Source organism: Apium graveolens, chromosome 11 (genome assembly GCF_009905375.1).
Source record: "Apium graveolens cultivar Ventura chromosome 11, ASM990537v1, whole genome shotgun sequence".
NCBI classification, from domain to species: domain Eukaryota; kingdom Viridiplantae; phylum Streptophyta; class Magnoliopsida; order Apiales; family Apiaceae; genus Apium; species Apium graveolens.
In genome coordinates, this window is record NC_133657.1 from 7166249 (window position 1) to 7186046 (window position 19798).

General features: G+C 36.1%; 4 protein-coding genes across 4 annotated transcripts; 1 reads left to right on the forward strand and 3 right to left on the reverse strand.

Annotated features, from left to right (window-relative positions):
• Positions 1-1280: 1280 nt before the first annotated feature.
• On the reverse strand, positions 1281-2572 carry LOC141698415 (chlorophyll a-b binding protein 37, chloroplastic-like). The gene is made up of 2 exons (XM_074503105.1): positions 2344-2572; positions 1281-2060 (listed from the first exon to the last, which is right to left on the reverse strand). Exons 1-2 carry the CDS (start codon positions 2487-2489, stop codon positions 1409-1411), a joined length of 798 nt encoding a protein of 265 aa, XP_074359206.1. The 5' UTR covers positions 2490-2572; the 3' UTR covers positions 1281-1408.
• Positions 2573-4402: 1830 nt separating this feature from the next.
• Positions 4403-5714, forward strand: LOC141698315 (ubiquitin-ribosomal protein eL40 fusion protein-like). The gene is made up of 4 exons (XM_074502998.1): positions 4403-4619; positions 4732-4858; positions 5236-5302; positions 5408-5714. Exons 1-4 carry the CDS (start codon positions 4430-4432, stop codon positions 5447-5449), a joined length of 426 nt encoding a protein of 141 aa, XP_074359099.1. The 5' UTR covers positions 4403-4429; the 3' UTR covers positions 5450-5714.
• A 599-nt stretch (positions 5715-6313) lies between these two features.
• LOC141697343 (NAD(P)H-quinone oxidoreductase subunit N, chloroplastic) lies at positions 6314-7730 on the reverse strand. Its single transcript, XM_074501648.1, has 4 exons — positions 7168-7730; positions 6965-7081; positions 6690-6775; positions 6314-6538 (listed from the first exon to the last, which is right to left on the reverse strand). Exons 1-4 carry the CDS (start codon positions 7552-7554, stop codon positions 6475-6477), a joined length of 654 nt encoding a protein of 217 aa, XP_074357749.1. The 5' UTR covers positions 7555-7730; the 3' UTR covers positions 6314-6474.
• Positions 7731-8020: 290 nt separating this feature from the next.
• On the reverse strand, positions 8021-11777 carry LOC141697345 (uncharacterized). Its single transcript, XM_074501649.1, has 3 exons — positions 11562-11777; positions 9666-9858; positions 8021-8381 (listed from the first exon to the last, which is right to left on the reverse strand). Exons 1-3 carry the CDS (start codon positions 11613-11615, stop codon positions 8251-8253), a joined length of 378 nt encoding a protein of 125 aa, XP_074357750.1. The 5' UTR covers positions 11616-11777; the 3' UTR covers positions 8021-8250.
• Between the last annotated feature and the right edge of the window lie 8021 nt (positions 11778-19798).

The window sequence follows — 19798 nt, forward strand, 5'->3', positions numbered from 1 at the left end:
TTGCAATTCGATAACAATGTGAATGGTCACAGCTCAGATAGTATCATGTTCTGATAGGTGTTGCAAAGAAATTGACAAGAAGTGTGGAATGAATATCTGGAGCTTCACATTATAAAATTAGAGTTCAAAAAGACAGCAAAAATGTTAAAATGGCCCTCAGGCTTTACTTGTTTGTTTTCTTTTTCTTCTTTACCCTTTCATGCCTTGAGATTTGAGATGGCTAACTTGAAAGATATTCTATCAGGTGGCTGGTTAGTTGACCTGAGGAAAATGTTGAGCATGAGATGTTAGTTTATTATGATCAACGCAATGCAGATTCTTACAACTTGTACTAAACCGTTTTGTTTCTATTATCAATTTTCATCCATCTTTGCCAGCTTTGTTTGTAGTGTTCAGCTTAACATGTTCTTGAAATAACCATGTGTGCTGACTTGGTCATATGAATGTAACAGACATGTTTATTTCAGGATACATATGCTATTAACGAAACCTTTGTCTTTGTTGCATCGATATTAAAGAATGCAAGTCTAATGCGATAGTTTAATCTAACACGAACTTTGTTTGTTGTGCCTAAACTTACATGTTCTTGAAATAACTATGATCATCAAACACGAGTACTATATAGAATCTTATGAGCCACCCTTGTCCAGATCAACGAGGACAATGCATTTTCGAGAAGTCTGGGAGTTTTGACTTAAAGCTAGAACAAGTTATTCTGAAACAATTCTAATTTTTCTCTGCTGGCAGCTTTATGTAGATGGAACATTTAGGCTGCTTCTGTGGAACCACCCTTTTGTTTTGAGCACTAGTTCATTCAACCCTTTAACTTACACCAGTCTATACAACCCAAACTTTGTTGGTCTACTTAATTCTTAATGCAATAGAAACTGTAACAAAGAATAAATTTGTGATATTCCGGATACTTTCTCTTAAATTATATGGTCGGTGAAAGATAAAATGTAGCTCGATTTTTCCACTGGCATAAACTTAACAAGCTAGGTTGCACTGTAGTCATGGATGCATATTGTTAGAATAATATAAGATCCTGAAAAGAGCCACTCTCTAATATCTCGAGATTTCAGAGTAACCGGTTCCTTGACGACCAGCAATCTCTTCTAAAAAAGTTTCTCCTGCAATTCTCTGGTTCATATTTATGTGAATTGTTGGGACATTGAACATTAACTTGAGTTTTGAGTTATTTAGTCAAATGCCAGTAAACTTAGGATTTGGTTCAGGGTTTCACAAATCTGAATAAATGGTAAACCTTTACATAAAGAATATTGTCAAACTGCAGATAATTCATTGGAAACAACAGGATCCTTTTTGGTACTAAGAAAGCTTTAATGTACAAGTACATAACTTCAGTCTCTCCAAAGAAGTGCAAAGAAGGCACATACTACATGTACTTTTACTTTCCAGGAACAAAGTTGGTGGCGAAAGCCCATGCATTGTTGGCTACAGGATCAGCAACATGGTCATAGAGGTTCTCAATTGGACCCTTTCCTGTGACAATGGCCTGAACAAAATATCCAAACATTGAGAACATTGCCAATCTTCCATTCTTCACCTCTTTTACCTTCAACTCTGCGAATGCTTCAGGATCATCTGCTAATCCAAGTGGATCAAATGCCCCTCCTGGGTAAATAGAGTCAAGTCCTTCACCAAGCGGACCTCCACCAACTCTGTATCCTTCGATTAAACCCATTAGCACAACTTGACTAGCCCATATAGCAAGAATGCTTTGGGCATGAACAAGGTTCGGGTTTCCAAGATAGTCAAGACCGCCCTCTGAGAAGATCTGAGATCCGGCCTTGAACCACACGGCCTCGCCAAATGTGACACCATTTTTAGAAAGGATCTCAGGAAAAACACATCCTAGTGCACCTAGCATGGCCCATCTGCAATGGATTACCTCAAGCTCACGGTTCTTGGCAAATGTCTCAGGATCAGCTGATAGGCCAGCAGTGTCCCAGCCGTAGTCACCAGGAAACTCACCGGTCAGGTATGATGGTGTTTGCTCAGAGAATGGGCCCAAGTACTTTGGACGATCAGGTCCATACCTGTTGAATTATCAAGGACTTGTTGGAAAAATGATGGTAATTAAACAACAATAGAGGCTATTTCTAATATATGCTTCATCAAGACTTAATGGCAAAGGGGTAATACCTAAACATTAAATTTTATATTTTTTTTGTTTTTGTTAAATACCATTACAAGTGCTGCTTCCTGTGAATCAAAACATATAAAAGTTAAGAAACTATGAAAATAAAAAATTTACTTTGACATTATAAATTGGCAATTGTGGTAAATCTTTTAAAGTTTATAATATTTATGCAGCATTACCATATACTCTCTGGAACACTTTTTACAGTCCTTCTCATGGTGACGCGTCCCTCTCCCAGGCTGCCAACCTTCTTGACAAGCTCATTCTTAAGCTTCAGTGCTGTCTGACCAGCAAAACTCGACTGCTGAATGCTGGAAGCTGCCATGATTCTCTGAAAGCTTCTTGAACTCTGCGTGTCACTGTGTTGGCTGCCGTGGGGTGATGTTGTATATGATTTAAGCAGCTTATAAAAATAAAATAGAGGGTGAAGGGCCTTATATAGGTAACTGGCTAGATATGTGGATTATGATATAGTACAGCTCAGCAGCATCTCATTGGTTAATGGATTGGAAGCAAATTTTCATAGTTAGAAAATTATCTGGTGCCATATGTTTCTAAGAAATCCTCTGGTCATGATATCCAGTTGAATTTGCGCCACATTAAGTGTACAACTAAGCAAGTGAGAAATATTGGTGGGTATGAAGATCTATTCCCTTTCAATTAAGACTATTTGGATATGATAACATTATAACAAACAAAATAAGAAAACATTCATCAGTGCTCTTCAATCTCTAAATCAACACTAGGGATTTCTGGAAGACCATTGATGATCATTTTGTACTAGTCACAAACGCACAATCTCGCTAAGGAGGAAACTAACACGTAGTGTCCACAATTTGAGGATAATGCGAGATTTCTCCTGAGACCCCTCCGAAACCTCAAGGTGTTAGTAGAAGTTACTAAATGGACCTATACTTCTAACATTTCATTCTCAACTCAGCTAAACGGAAAGTTTCCCATTTCACAGTCTTACAAACTTGCTTTCTCATTATATTTGCTCATTTCAAACAACTTGAGGAAACTCTCCAACATATATAGGCTGATTCAGAGCATTATCGCCTCTGCAACTTTTTTAACCGGATGAATTTTGCGTTAATAATACAGTAAAAGGTAGAAGAGTCGCACATTATGTCGAGGGTGTGATAATCATAGAGAATAGACAACTTCAATGTTCTCCAAATATATCCAGTTAAACAAAACAACACTAATCTTCACTTGTTATAAATAGTTGTGTGTGTTCGACAAGCACGAAGCATCTTAGCATAAGCTCAAAGATCAATATGTCTGCATACAGTTTTTAAACTAAAAGTAATTTCTGCTATTTCATTATTAGAAGTTTCCGGAGACAATAGCAAAGAGATGATCACACTTGTGAGTTTGTGACATGACTATTTAGTCTTGTAAAACAACTTGCACTAAATTGCTTCAAGAACATGTAAATGTAGTTTAGTTACAAAATCAGGAGAGGCGCGAGGCCTAGGGAGCAGGAGTGCCTGTGGATGGAGAAGGGCAATTAGAAATAAAATCAGGGGGTGTAATTGGTGAATCAGGGCGATCCTGCATCTCTCCCTGCTGCAGAACCACATCGAGGCTAGAACTCGGTGCAGTACGATCCTCAAAGAGAACAGGCCTGATTTCCTGGGGGATACAGGGATCCCGGACTTGATCCCAGAGGTCAATTCCATTGCTCCCCTGAATCCCAGAGGCTGGCTCACATTATCATTGACGTGGTAATATATGAAGCACATCAAAATTCTCTAGGACTTTGACATTACTTGTAGTGTTACTTGTAGTGCTTCTACTCGAGTATGGATAATTTGTGCGTAAATTTAACCTTTTTTGACCATAATATTTTCTAATGAAGGAGTGTTGAAGCACTATCCAGTTCAAAAATGTTGTTATTGGTATCAAGTTAACTTCATGTTAAGAAGACTCTGTTAAAAATCATAGCTGTGAAAATAAGTAGTTAAAATTTTAAAATACACAGGACTTGGTGATTACCAGTATTATATGTAAAAGGCTTAATATGGTACAAGAAAGTTTTAATGCAGTGTAGTGTAGGCATGCAGGAGCTATATCAACTTTTGCTTGGGCACTACTCCAAAATTATCCCCCACGCAAATTATGTGTTGCTGTTGCAAGGCATTACCTTTAGGCTTTATGTATGCCCCAAGTAAAAAAATTACCCCTATAAATGCCTTCCTATTTACCCAGTTTTACCTCACACACAAATTAACTTTCAGTAGTTTTGAGCTATTACAGAGAATGCAGATATTTGTGAAGAATTTGGTTGGAAAGACCCTCACTCTAGAGGTTGAACCAAGTGACACTATTCAACATGTCAAGTCACTGGTTGAGCACAAAGCTGGTGCTCCGGTGGATCAGCAGCGCTTGATTTTTCGCGGAAAAGAACTGGCTGATGCTCTTGTCGTTGATGATTATGATATCCGCAAAGGTATATATATTGCATGTTTTTAGCTCATGTTATAAAAACATTCATCTACATGTATTCAAATTTGTATAATTATCTTGGAACTTAAATGTGATTTGTGTTTATGTTGGTGCAGAGGCCACATTGCATCTTACTTCTAGGCTAATCGGAGGCAAAGGAGGTACACAGCACTACAGGACTACTGATCCAAAGTTGGTGGAGCTTGCTCAGAAGTTTAACCAATACAAGCTCATCTGCCGCAAGTAATTTTTAAAGCTCCTCTCTCTCTCTCTCTCTCTCTCGGGCTGAGATCCCTCCCTCCCTCCCTCTCTCTTCCTCTCTCTCTCGTATCAATTTCACCTGTTAATTGAGTCAAATTTTTTGCTTATTTGTCTGTATGTGAAACATTCTACATATATGAAGTAGAACCCTCTCTTTCTCCCTTTCTCTCCCTCTCTCTCTCCCTCTCTACCTGTCTCTCCCTCTCTCTCTCTCCCTTTATCTCCCTCTCTCTCCCTCTCTACCTGTCTCTCCCTCTCTCTCTGAATCTCTCTCTCTCCCTCTCTCTCTCACACACACGCACATTATATGAAATTTCTGAAACGTTGCTGATATTTTTTATTTTGTGTGTGCGTTTTAGCTGCTATGCACGTCTACACACTCGCGCTAAGAATTGCAGGAAGAAGAAGTGTGGCCACAGTAATCAGGCAAGCCTAAAATTGTTTAAATGTTAACATGACTGACCATAATTTGCAAGTAATTATAATTTTTAATATTAATATCATTTTCTTGTGTGGTGTCTTGTACTGCAGTTGCGTCCCAAATCAATTCTTGACTCCAAAGGATCAATATGAAATAGAAGCTGCCCTGTCTATGTTCCTTATCTATCTATGTTGCAGAAGCTAGGCTATCTTTAGTAGTACTGTCTGAACTTGGTGTTTGTAAAAAAGTAACTGCCCTATCTATCTATCTATGTTGCAGCAGTTAGGGTATCTTTTAGACTTTAGTGTAGTACTGAACTTGGTGTTTGTGAAAAAGAAAGGTGAACTTTTGGCTTTTGGCAGAACTAGTAATCATATGTTTACTGTTTTATCTCAATGGTTGAATGACTGTGTTGATTTGTTTGTCCACTCCTTTATTTATAACCGGTATTCCAGATTTCGGAAATCGAATTATTCGGTTAAGATATCGATTTGCGATTTATCGGAGCATTTTTAAAAAATCGGATGATTTATCGGCAATTTATCGAAAATAAGTTAAATCGGACAAATATTTCCGACCGATTTTTGAGTAATTTATCGGCGATTTTTGAAAAATCGGCCGATTTCTATAAGAGCACTATGAGTTAGGTAATTACTCCCTCCGTCCCTCCCAAATGTTTACATTTGGGTGGGGCGCGGAGTTTAAGAAAAATGATAAATTAGTGGAGAAAAGTTGAAAAAATGAGTAAAGTAGTGGGACCGATTAATATTATATGTATAAAGTGGGTATAGTGGAGGAAAGTAGTGGATGTAGTTAATATAAAAATTATAAAAACTTTACTATTTTTGGAAAATTTTGAAATGTAAACAATTGGAAGGCATATCCCAAAAAGGAAAATGTAAACAAATGGGAGGGACAGAGGGAGTATCATTTTACAAAGATGGTCTGTCAAGACTTCCATCAATAATTTAAGTGGAGAGTAATAGAATCTTTATTCTAATATTTGGATCATCAAATACCTTGAACTGAAAATTTATCAAACTTAATTTCATGTACCGGTCCCTGAATTCTTTTATATCCAGCTACCGAGTTTCTGATACAACATGAGCTTGACCGGAAAACGAATCATACAAAATGATAATAACTCTCTGTCTTAGTTGCATGCTTAGCATTGAGATCAAGCCCCTTCATTTATGGTTCCGTCTGCAATATCTTGAAGCGGTCTCCACATGACCTTTCTCCTGCAGAAAGCATTATGAATTATATCAAAGATCTCAGCTAGCTTCATTAGAAATGAAGTGTCGTTTACAAGTTACAAAACCGTATAATATGACATTGTCTTCGCGAGAAGTTATAGATTACTGATGCTTAAAGATAGTGTATTGTGTGTACCAGTTTCCACATTCTGCAATCACCCTCACTTTTGGCCGGAGTGTTGGGAGTAATGCAAGAAACTGCAGTTCTGCTTTGGACAAAACCTGCTCATCACTTTCAAGCATGAATGCACATAATAGAGTGATCCTCAGGTGAATTTAATGGTATATAGTATATCGGTCTTTCTAATGTGGGCACACAATAAGATCTAGTGCTTATTGTGTGCCCTTGGGCACACATTAGAAAACCCGATAGTATATTTGTGTAATATTATCTCGTGTAAATTATACTACCTTAGCTTCTATAATCCAAACAACAAGACCTTTGGCATTTGGAGGAAGCAAGGAAAGTCTATAATCAACTTCTGGTGGGAAATACCACCTTGCTATTGGTTGCTTCCCAACGTGAGCCTGCAACATTGCGAAAAAAAAATCATTCAACTGTGGTTGTTATTAACATAATGCACTAATTCTTCAGAAATAGCTGTTAAACTTACTGGGCAAACAGGATGAACTTTGGTGAGTGTAGTCTCAGGATCACCTAGCCCGCGAGCCGTCAGGTCTAAGAATTGGTATCCCTGGTACCTGAGCCGGTTAAGATACCTCCCCTCGTAACCTCCCTCGTGAGGAGTATAGATGGCCAATGCCTTATGCTCTTCCACATCTGATAACCACTGTCCTAGATCGAACTTCACCAGATCTCCTCCGATAAAATCTGTTATATCCCGACCACATTTCACTGTTCCCTTTGGACAATTTTGAGTGACTGAACTTCGCTTTCTTATTAATATGGTAGATGTGATGCTATGGTACACATGGTGCTGGTTTCGGAGATTAATTGAACGAAGATGAACACCATGATATGAGCAGGCTGTACTTGCCATTCTTTACTTGCTTATAATCTAGTGTTTATGCAGCCATTGCAATACTGAGAAGGAATGAAAAGATGTCTGGCTTGTTGAGAAGTTCTATGGTTCACAATCAAACAAGATAAGAAGATGATCTTCTGGATTACAGACCATTCACAAAATGATAAATCAGAAAATTTAGAAGGTTGTTTTCACTCTTCAGTTAAAAGTGGACCCCTGATGCAAAATACATCTGGAGTGATATTACGTTCCACCCATCATCAGAGAAAATAAAACTACATCATTATTTTCTTACACTTTTTCATGCAAGCTCTTAACAACTGTTGCTGAATATTATCAAACCAGCAATAATAATATTTCTTTTCAAACAAGTTTCCATGCAATTCATTAAAGTTTAAGGAGTACATAGTAGAAGGAAAAGAAGAAAAACTCTGCACAACACTATTATGTTCTTTTCCACAAAAAAAAAACTGGACTGAACAACAGAATTAATTGTTCAACAAACAAAAACATATACGGGCTTGTACAAAAAGTTGTTCTCCAGTGAAGAACGATAACAGCACCAACCTGACATACTTTACACAGCGGATAGAGGAAAGGAAAATTAAAACAAGACGGGGTAATATCCTACTGGTCTGTATTAACTCTAAAAACAAAAACAAAATAATAATGTGAAGGCCTGAAAGTCGGCACATATAGGCAGATCTCAAATCAAGCTTCCAGCTTCAAGGAGACTACTCTTGCCTGCCTGTTGCGCTTTGCAGCTTTGGTGAATACTATAGAGAAACAAGGAGGAGCCCACCAAGGGCGGCGCACTCTTTGCTCCCCCTTCAAGCAAGCCACTGATTTAAAAGATAAAACATTGCAGTCAATAGACAACAGTGGTCAGGTAAGAGTTGACAAACAACTTACAAAAAGATCATGCAAAGACTTGGTTAATACAGTACTGTTACATTATAATTTTCTGGTTACTGAAATTTCAATCAAGTTAAAAGTGAAAAGTGAGCAGCAACTGTATTCGTAAATCACTAAGCGAAATATGATATCTTTTAAGATTAATTGATAATGTAATCATACTAATATTAGCAATTTAGTGGATAAAACTATTCAGGGAGTAGACAGTTAACAACAAAGTACAGCAATTAGCCAAATGAACCTGTAACCTAGCATGGAGGAAAATTTTAAACATTAAATTATTACATTTCATTTTAACTTCAACAGTTTTAAATATTCTACAAATTAAAAAAACACTGCATACGGATTATACTTTTGGCTATATATATTGGTTTTTACATACAAATATATTTATATATTATAATAAAATAGAATACTATAGTTATACTACTGGAGTATTGTACACAAATTACAGACAAATGGATTTACTGGATTTACTATGTATATGTGTGTGTGGGTGTGGGTGTGGGTGTTTGTAAAGATTTAAGGAATAATAACTTGATAATAATACTGAATCAATTCTTTGGTAGGAGATGATTCGTTCTCCTTTTTCCTCTTTAGATTGTTGTAGATGAGATTTTACTGGTGAGTTTTGATGGACATAATGTTTACAACACAATATAGGTTCATTATAACTCAAATATGGATGTATCTGGTCAAAAGTTATTTGGGCATGGTTGACTTGAAACTAGGCGGAAATAAGACGGACTAGGCGGAAATAAGACGGAATTAGGCGGACTAGGCAGACCTAGGCGGACCTAGGCGTCGCCTACCTCTTAAAATCCCTTAAAAGCTAAGGCGGGTCGGACGCCTTTCAATTTTTTGCCAGTCGTCTAGGCGACGTCGCGACGCCTTGACAACTATGAGTATAAATAGACATACGTACATATGGACCACAGAGACACACTTATCGAAAGATCTTCCATTTATTTCTTAATTGTTTCTTATCCCTATTCTTTTTCTGTATTTTCCAGTAATGCCTAGTGTGAGTTTGTATACTGAGACTTCCCCTAACCATATTTTCTGTAAATGAAGTATGATTGTGCGAAATTAAAGTGGCCAGAAGGCTCAGTACAGCAGACTAACATAATACTAGGCAAATAGTGCCTGCCGTAAAGATGACCAAGGGACTGCTACCAGAGGGGGAGACAAAGAGGGAGAGAGAGGAAGACCTTTAATTCGCCTGAGTTCCTTGCAGAGAGTTATGAAGTCCCCCCATTTCATGTGGCACTGTCTTATAAACCGTAGTATTTGTTCTGTTGTAAACATCGACATACCTTCCAAATATTCTCCATTAACACCATTTTCTTTGAATTTTCGACGATAGCTACCAAGATTTATCTCCTCCAACCACAAGCCTACATCCTGGAAAAGCAAAAGCAGACACGTATTCAGCCTGTTATCACAATATTATGTGCTCAATAAGAACTACTCCGTACCGCCATGTTTCATAATGACACATAATACATTAACTGCATAGTTGAGGTTAACTGTTGTTACTGGCACAAGTCATTTGACCTCCATGGGTCACTAAATTTATAAATTATGGCTCTCAGTCACACATTTAGGCCTTCAGGGTTATAGACAAAATACTTTTTCGCAATTATTCTTTGTAAGAGACCAATTGCTTAGGGAAACTTTAGATACCATATAAAGCGTCAACAGGAGTTACAGAAAAATTTACTTTATTACAGGGAACAAACAAACTACACAAACAAGTCTTTTTGCCTCTCTGTTTTAAGATCAATGGTATGGATCATAGAATATTGTGACAGAACTCCACTTGTCTACTTATACTTAAAGTTGTTAGGGTCAGCATTTTACATGTTTATCAACTCTAACGATCATTGGATAGTGGTTTATGCACTTGCAAAAGTAAGCATGGGAACAGAGTAAAAAAGATCGAGATAAACTATTGACTATTCTTCATCCCTATCCTATTAACTTTTTCCCTTCAAAAAAACCACCGTACCAAAAAACTCCAACAAAAGTTTCTACAAACTGATATGATCATAGAGTTTTATATCAAGGTGCCCACTGTTCTTATCAAAAACTATCAAGTGGCTACCCGATCTCCACGAGGACTCGTTTTGGCCACTAAAATCAAAATGTATATTACTCGGTTAAATCCTGAAAAAAAATTATATGAAAATTATCGAAATCGTAATCAGTAAATGATGTGCGAGCCACGTGGATTACAAAAAGGGACGTTAGGTTTCTTTTTTATTAATTAGTCTAACAAACCCATCATCGGTTCATTAAATGTAGGTCAATTTTTTTTCAATATTTATCATAGTGATATATAGTGATTATAGTGGCCAAAACGAGTCCCCGTGAAGATCGGGTAGCCACTTGATAGTTTCTGACAAGAACGGTGGGCACTTTGATATAAATCCTTATGATCATATGACACATTATCTTTACTGTAGCTGAATTTCTATCTCATGAAACTACTGATTATATGAGTAGGTAAGCCTACTTTGTCTATTTTCTGCTAACATCTAGTTCCTGACCATTTCTGTTTACTCTTATTTTCCCACCAACCGCTAACATTATCGACATCTGTGAAGATACATGACTGTTAATAACATAACCAATAAGAACTATTCGAAAAACAGAAACACAGTAAAAACAAACATTAAAGAAACATAAACACAGTTTTTAAAAACATTATTCGAAAAACAGAAAGTCCAACTCCTAATTCCATAGCCACGCCCAAGATCTTAAATACTAATTTGGTAATTCAATATGACTTAAAGATACAAAACTTCTTTACATGAATCATCAGAAGGATATCACAAACACAACACTACCTAACAATCGGCTTGTGGTAAGTTGTCTCAGTCATGGGTTCAATTCTCGCTCATCCGCTATTTTGTTAGAACGGATACTGGCATATTTTTTTAAAAAGCCTAACAATCGGCTAAAAAATTCAATACTTGAAGAACATCTGATCCTATTTGGGTTCATCTAACACACAATTTAGAAATCGTATAAACTTAAGAATATACAAAAAAACAGTAAAATTAGAGAAAGGCAGGGGTAAAAGTGGAAATAAGATCTAGTACCTCAACGGTCCAGATGAAGAAATCAAGCGGCTCAGGTGGGCGATCTTTGTTCATTTCTTACATACACCACCAGTTGAACTGTATGTTTATGAGACTGAGCTTTATTACAAACAAAGGCTTAAGAAATGTTGTTGAACGTGTGACTGAAATTTGGAAAACCAGACGAATTACAAGCGTTTCAGAAATTGAAAATTATGGGGTTTACTTTTTTACAATTAATGTTTTCTTTATATAGCGGTGACGCGGTTTGTCTGCTTTCGGGGAATGGAAAAAATATAAAATTAAAAAATCAAATATGGGCATGACACTACTCTTGGTATTTTTAAAATTTATAACCGTACGGGATGTTTTATAAAATATGTATTTATATATATTTAATTTAATTTTATATATTTATTTTAAAATTTCTGATTTTTAAAAATGTCAATAGAATTTTTATAATTATTATATAGGTTATAATAATAATAGTAATAATAATAATAAAGCACATAAAAATTACTATTTTACTAATTTTAGTTTTTTGGACATGTCGAATTTGTGATGACCAACTTCATTTTAAAAATATAAGTGGATATTTCGCGGGGAATCGGACTTTAACTTTTTCACTTAATAGTATTGTTTTTTTTAATTACCATTACCCTTCGTAACCATACCACGTCTCCGCAAAATCCAATCCAACCCCACCCGACCCTGAAATGAGCTGTTCAAACCGAGCCGTTTAAATTCATGGGTTAGTAAGTTGGGTTATTTTTTATTAGGGCTGTTTATAATGGGTAGGGGTCAGATTTTACCTATTTGAAAACCTAAACTAACCTAACCCAGTTTTATTATTAAGTCCAGCCCATTTCAAATTTATTACAACCCGACCCATATCAATTCCATTACATCCCTAACAAAAAAATCTAGAAAAATATTCATATGTTAATAATTTCAGTATACAACTTATAATCATAGTAGTGGAAACTGCACTCCTCACCTTGCAAATGCTTGAATTAAACTATATAATTCATACAATTAACCTTACAAAGCTCTGCTTGAAGTTAAAAGGAAACCTGAATAATAAAGTCGAGCTCAATAATATATATAGATGCCCCGTGCCCGAAAATATTTAGAGAAGGAAACCTGAAAACGTTACGAATAATTATCAACTAAGGTAATTATAAATTATGTCATTTTGTTTAAAATCCATAATAATGTTTTGCTCTAACTTTACTCGTATATCTCCATGCATATCTTTGGTTATATAATTATACTTGTATCCTGAGTTTGTATAAAATAGTACGTGCATCTGTAGATCATTAAATTTATTTTCATACTTTTATTTATTTCTCCTACAATAAGAAAGTGTTGGGCATGCTGCCACCTTTCTTAGTTGTGTTTACAATCTGTGCTTACACATTCACTTAACGTGTAATAGCGTTGTGGAAGTCCTTCCCCAAACCGTCGGTAAATAAACATGAAAAAGACACTCGCAACCCGATCAACCCAACCCTAACCAACCCAACACATCACACAATTAGTAGGGTTGAGTTTTAAATTTTTTTGAGATTGATGGTTTAATATTTTGTAACCCGTACTAAATGGGTTGGGTCGTTAAAATGGTCAAACCGACCCAACCCAAACCATGTGCAGCCCTATCATGCGTTATATTAGTTTTCTTGCATCAATTATATATACTAACTTATATAACACGTGAGGTGCACGACTTTCAATAATTTACTTGTTTAATCATGTTTTCTTAATGTATGATTATTGGACACACCTTTCACACAAGCGGGACTCATGGGCATTTTGATTGTGTCTACTGCAGGTAGTATATTGAGCAGAGTATCTTGAAAATTGATTATTTGGGATTTTCGACCCTGATTGATAAAGGTATAATTATTGAACATTTACTAACATGTTTATATATTTATGATGGTTGCGCCCCTTATTTAGTAATTTATAGTATGTAATTTCTTGATTTCCAGAAATTTAGTGATTATTAATGAAAAACTAGTTAATTAAGTCGCGATTCCTGGCGTCCATATAAATTATTTTCTAAAATCATATTATTTTGCCACAGTGTTGGGTCCTATATACAAGATGAAGGCATTGAAATTCTATTTCGACAAGATTATTGGAGTACATGTTGTAGTAAAAGTTGAAAATATTTGTGATTGATGTTATTCTTTGCTTAAGGAGTACCGTCAAAAATTAATTTCAAATTCAGAAGGGTACGGTGAATATGTTCCTACATCATATTTAATAAGTGTCGAACATGCATCATAATATGATTGGTTCATAAGTACTTAAAATAGTAAGAAGGTGGACTTCATAAAGACTGAGTTAGATCACTACTTGGATGAGAATGTTTGGACAAAGATTGAGAGTTTTGATTCATAATCTTGGTGGAAGTAAAATGCACTCAAGTTTTCAACATGTATCCAACATTAGCTTGCATGGTTCGAGACTTTTAGTTAATCATGCCTCAACAGTAGCTCCGATGTCGGCCCTTAACTCTAGCGGAAGGTTGGTGAGTCCATGTCATAATTTACTTCATCCTACTAGAATCGAAGCCTTGATGTGTGCTTGAAGTTGGTTGTGCACTACAAAAAAGAAAGGTAATACTATTTAACTAAAAAAAGTACACTCGTGTATATTTCACAATATATTAATGTAATTTATGTCATTTAGGTGAAGAGTAGTGCTATAGCTACCATATTGGGTACCAAAATTTGGTCCCAAGTGATGTGGCATTGCTGACTTGATATTTTGAAAGAATGTGATGGGTGGAATTTATGTGAATATAAGGGGGGTCCATTATTATTAATTGATTTGTAGCTAATAAATGAATGACGACATTTGGGATCTATTTTGGGTAAGATTTTGGTACCATTTGCATTATTCTTAGGTAAATCATCTTCGGGATAAGCAACTATCTACAATGATACGGAGGTGAAAGATTCATGTGTCACTCGATAAGTCTAAATGTTTGAGGTACGCTTTATCCTTATCTGTTTATATCGCTACAATGTTTTCTTTCTACGACTCTGTGACAAGACTGCTAGTCTGATTCCATGGTGCATACTTATATAATTGGTTATAAGTGTTTTTATTTGCATCAATTTTTCCTCAAATGTACATTATGAGACATAATTAAAGGGTTTCGTGCATAAAAACGCAACGAAAATGATGTAAAATAAATTTAAAAATCATAAAACGTTGGAACCTTCTACAGGAGCCATGCTAAAAAAATTGATGTTGAACTCATAGATGGGATTTTTACCTTAAAAACGCTTTAATATTTTATATGGATGACTATTGGAGGTCAAAGCTTTAATCAATTGCCATTTATCCCGCAAAAAATGATCTATGAGCTAATGGTATCCACACGAACGCTTGAACGGAGGAAGAACTTATACCAGCACTCAAACATTCTAAACCTGAATTCAATCTCTCTCTCTCTCTCTCTTTCTCTCTCTCTCTTTCTCTCTTTCTATCTATCTCTCTCTCATGCTGCCTTTTATCTGTTAAAAATATGTTGGGCTTGCTAAGCAGGCCTAATTTCACATTAATATAATATTGTCTGCTTGGGGTCGAGCACGTACGAGTTTGTTTTTTGGGCAAATCCTAAAAGGCCTCATAATATGGAGTTATCTGGATGAATATATGCTAGCAATCTGCCCCTCCAACAAACTATATGAAACAACTCCCGAAAATCTCCCATTTCACACACACATAGGGCTTGACATCTGTCAGACCTATCTTTTAATTATATGATCAGGCTCCCCCTCAACCTAAACTGGTAGTTTAGCTGGCTCTTTGCCACCCCCAGGCCCATACTGGAAGGCCCACCTACCTTTTACTTGAGCCCAGACTATGGTATCCCATCTTCTTCTTCTTAGTTCCATTCTGGAAGCCCATCGAAACTGTTATGAACCGTTACACCTGAAGCTCTGATACCAATTGTTGGGCCGCAAGCGAGCCTAACTCCATATTAGTATAATATTGTCCGCTCTGGGCCAGAGCCCGCATATATTTATTTTTGGGTCACTCCCAAAAGGCCTCATGCTAATAGAATTATCTGACTGCTTATAAACTAGTAATTTTCTCCTCCCACAAATAATGTGGGACAACTCCGAACAATCTCCCACTTCACCCATCAGGCTCGACACATGTTGAATCTGCCTCCTGATTGTGTAATCTGGATCCCCCTTAACCTATACCGGAATCCTTCTGGCTTTATGGCTCTCTTTGGCCCATGCTGGAAGGCTCACTTACCTCCCCATTGAGTCCATATTGGTGTAGCCCATCTGCCGCTTCCTAGGTCAATTCTGGAAGCCCATCAAGTCTTTTGTGGACCGTTATAACCTGAAGCTCTGATACCAATTGTTGGGCCGCGAGCGTTTTAGGAGGAAACACACACATAATTATACGAGATTCAATTCTACAAATATGGAGTACACACACAACGATATATAACGCGGAAACCCCACATCCCAACTTGTATTATTAATTCAAACCATTATAAATAATACAATTAATACATAAAACCTCAATGATATGCCAAATCCAATACTAAATCCAAATAATGCTCAAGAAGACAATCAAAACAAAAACACCTCATCGGTGTTCAAACCGATACTTGAGCCAACCGATACTCAAGTATCTCCCAAACGATACCTAAGACGACTACATCTCTTAAGCATACCTATCAAATATTAGATGATCATGTATAGATAGGCACCCCAAACTTAGACACTGTAACACCCCCAAATCCGGGGTCGGGGATCCGGGTTGTCACGAGTTCCATTTTCCTTAACAACACCCAATCTTAATAAATAATCAACTACTCTGTACTGTGACCCCACAATAAACATACACACCACTAGTTATAGTCTCAGAGATGAATATCCAAAAATAATCACAAGTCGTTTTATTCCACAATTATCTGCCAATACACCTTAAAAGGTTTTCTGAATAAATTTACATTTCTTTGCCATTATTACAATTCATAAATATAAATAAATCTGGTACATCAAAAGTTGAAAGCCTAGCCTATTGGTAGTTCCTACCTCAGCTACGGCGGCATTAATGCTTCTAGAAAACTGTGGAACGTCTCCTAATCGCTTGCGAATCGGGAGCTTGGTTCTGTTCATCTTTTCTATCTGTTGTTGTGTGATGAAAGAAGAAAGCAAGGGTGAGCAGCAAGCCCACCAAAATAATATGTATAATGATTAATAGTATATGAGCCTTCTCATAGTACTCATGAAAGTCTTGGTCAAAAGAAATGAACCAAGTTGATATCTTAATGCGATGAAGTCATAAAATATTCAGTATATATATACATATATACTTTTCAAAATATTGGAAGTCCTCTTCCATGCATAATACACACAGAGTTCCAGTGTATAACTATATAAAAATATCGTTGCAAGGTGATCTCATATATCTAACCTTGTCACAACGTTTTTCTGAAAATCTTTGTCATGCATAAGATAATCATTTACTAGATATAAGTTTAAAAGATGAAGTTACAAGATACTCCAATATACTTATATCTTTTCCAAATACTACTTGAACTACCACCGTTCAAGTTATAATTAGTTTCAAAAGTTCATCACGTAGATGAGACTACAAGACCAGATTTGAATAGATTAAATCTTTAAAATATCATCAAAATAAAATGAAGTTACGAGATACTTCATTTGATGCAAACATCATTTTGAAAACTTGACCCTGCCAACACTCAACAATCGCCCAACCGTAGCCTTTCTATCGAAGTGCTCTGGGTAGTGTTGCAGAAATTATCCAATTGGATGATGAACTCATTACGGGAGTTTGCCGCGCCAGGAAGACCACTTACGATGATCAGTCGTAGTAGTACAACCCCACCATTTTCTACATGTAGAGGAGAACCTGACGGATTTACTTGTCAACCGAACACTGAACTCCTAAGGAATGGACCGCCTTAGCGGAACTTCCAGGCCATTTGGGCCAATATAATAAGGCTGGGCCGGCGCTACTCGGCCACTTACGCCACTCCTAGTTCAGATGAAATCCATGACTCTGAAACGTAAAGCTTGTCCCCACTTTCCCCAAGTAGAAACTTGTTGATACGGCTCCACCAAGAAGTCGTATCTATTTGGAAAGGAGAACTCACCGATATTTCCCAGGCGATGCCTGTTAATGGATTAACTTGTTCCAAGAATTTTACTTCCCGAGTGTTGGGTAAGTAATCAATTCATTTATCAAAACAACAACCTTGTTGCGAATATAAAACATACCACAGAGCCGGATCCCTCATGTTTTGAACGAGTATTTAAATCCCCTTAAAAAGGAAGATCTTAAATATAAAAATGAGTTTTGGGATCCGCTCTAACTTTTAAAAATCATTTTGAAGACTTGAAAACACTTTATAGAGTGTTTGGAGTAAAGCTGATTTAATGAAGTAAATCAGTCCCCAGAATATTTAGAAAATGACTGAATATTATTATTTAAATAATATTCCCATAAAGAATAATCTTTATAAAAATAATTGAAGTAGAAGTATTACAACTTATACTTGAAATGGATATCAAATAACCAAAGATATACTTATATGAAAGTACTATCTTTATTTGAATAATCGAAAATAAGTTTGATTATTGACACCTTATTCTTTAATAAAATAAAGAATATATCTCAGCAAATAATCGGAGTCATAGATCCTCAAATGAATATTCAAATAATATTCATTAAATAATATAAACTGAGTCATAAGCCCTCGAATGAATATTCAAATAATATTCAGATAATAAAATAAAAGGAGTCATAAGTCCTCGAATGAATATTCAAAATAATATTCATTTAATATAAAGGAGTCATACGCCTTCGAATAATATTCGAAATAATATTCAATAATAAAATAAAGCTAAAGTTATTGAATAAGCCTTATTCGATTAATAGTTTTGAAAACTATGACCATATATATATATAAGTATATATATATATATATATATATCCATATATACAAAACCTACTCGGGATCCTCGACTCCCGGTTTTAGAAAATATTTTCACCTTTGGGTCCCTATACTAAGGGTATATGCTAATTACCGCTATCCTCTAGCATAGGTATTATCAACTGAATCAATTGAATCAACAGATATATATCAAGATTACGAAACAGACATGCATATATACCATATCAGCATGCTCCAATATATTGCAAAATTTGCTAATAAAAATCATGCACTTATCACAAGATAATGCATATACATATATTTACATCACAACAACAGTATAACGGGTAGAAAACTTGCCTGAGCGACTGGGGGTTACGAATGGCTCGGGACGAGTCTGGTAACCTATAAACAACAAGTAAGTTGGAATTAAACCAAAGTCACTTGTAAATCTATATTTAACTAACTTAGACTCTAACGCTTGTTTTGCGCTTACTGATTCTCTTAAGTCACTCGAGTACCCTCGGCTCCACCATTTTTAATAATTTAACCTTTACGAGTTTTAAGGCGATTCCTTCGCGAGTGTCTTACCAACTGCCTAACACACTTACCATAAATGTTTCATGCATTAATTAACCCTTTTTTGTCTTTAACCTATGTTTCAAAGTAAGGCGAGGGGAAAAGTTTCGTTCGCGAAACGCCGTTACTTGAAACGGTCGTTTCTCCTAAACCGTGCATCGGAATCGAACGAACTAATATCAAAACGAAGCTCGTAACATGAGCTATCTAAACATGGCAGTGGTCATAATATAGCAGGGGGTTCTCGGGTCCTAATGTTATGCACAAAAACAGTCCAAAGAAAATCGGACGTTACGACGGCTATGTTTACGCGATTACCAATGTTTAAACTACTCCAATTAACCACCAACCAACTCATAACCATCAATACAACAAAACTTCACCTAAACCATACCACATCAGTCCATAATCTCCAAGGTTTTCAACTCAAACAACCACAATCAAGACCTATGAACTATAATCAAGCTTCAATTACCAAAAACACTTCCAAATCAAACCAAACTACTAATAATCACAATCCATGCTTCTCATTTCACAACACCAACCATTAAACTTACTAACAAATAAAGTAAAGGCTAGGGTTTGAAGTTTATACCTTCCTTGGGAGGTGTTAAGTTGCTAGGAAGCCTTAGGGAGCCTCCTAAAAGCTTGATCTTTCCAAAGAAATCAAGAACACAAAGTTAGGCTTTGAAGTTTCTAAAAGTCCGATTTAAAGAACTGTAAAAATGAGGGT

Coding starts and splice junctions, on each gene's coding strand:
- LOC141698415 (XM_074503105.1), bottom strand. CDS start 2,489: ATGGCAGCTTCCAGCATTCAGCAGTCGAGTTTTGCTGGTCAGACAGCA. Junction 2,061..2,343: donor AGTGTTCCAGAGAGTATATG/GTAATGCTGCAT, acceptor ATAATTCAACAG/GTATGGACCTGATCGTCCAA.
- LOC141698315 (XM_074502998.1), top strand. CDS start 4,430: ATGCAGATATTTGTGAAGAATTTGGTTGGAAAGACCCTCACTCTAGAG. Junction 4,620..4,731: donor TGATTATGATATCCGCAAAG/GTATATATATTG, acceptor ATGTTGGTGCAG/AGGCCACATTGCATCTTACT. Junction 4,859..5,235: donor TACAAGCTCATCTGCCGCAA/GTAATTTTTAAA, acceptor TGTGCGTTTTAG/CTGCTATGCACGTCTACACA.
- LOC141697343 (XM_074501648.1), bottom strand. CDS start 7,554: ATGGCAAGTACAGCCTGCTCATATCATGGTGTTCATCTTCGTTCAATT. Junction 7,082..7,167: donor AAGTTCATCCTGTTTGCCCA/GTAAGTTTAACA, acceptor GCAATGTTGCAG/GCTCACGTTGGGAAGCAACC. Junction 6,776..6,964: donor TTTGGATTATAGAAGCTAAG/GTAGTATAATTT, acceptor AGTGATGAGCAG/GTTTTGTCCAAAGCAGAACT.
- LOC141697345 (XM_074501649.1), bottom strand. CDS start 11,615: ATGAACAAAGATCGCCCACCTGAGCCGCTTGATTTCTTCATCTGGACC. Junction 9,859..11,561: donor TCTTCATCTGGACCGTTGAG/GTACTAGATCTT, acceptor TTGCTTTTCCAG/GATGTAGGCTTGTGGTTGGA. Junction 8,382..9,665: donor GGAACTCAGGCGAATTAAAG/GTCTTCCTCTCT, acceptor CTTTTAAATCAG/TGGCTTGCTTGAAGGGGGAG.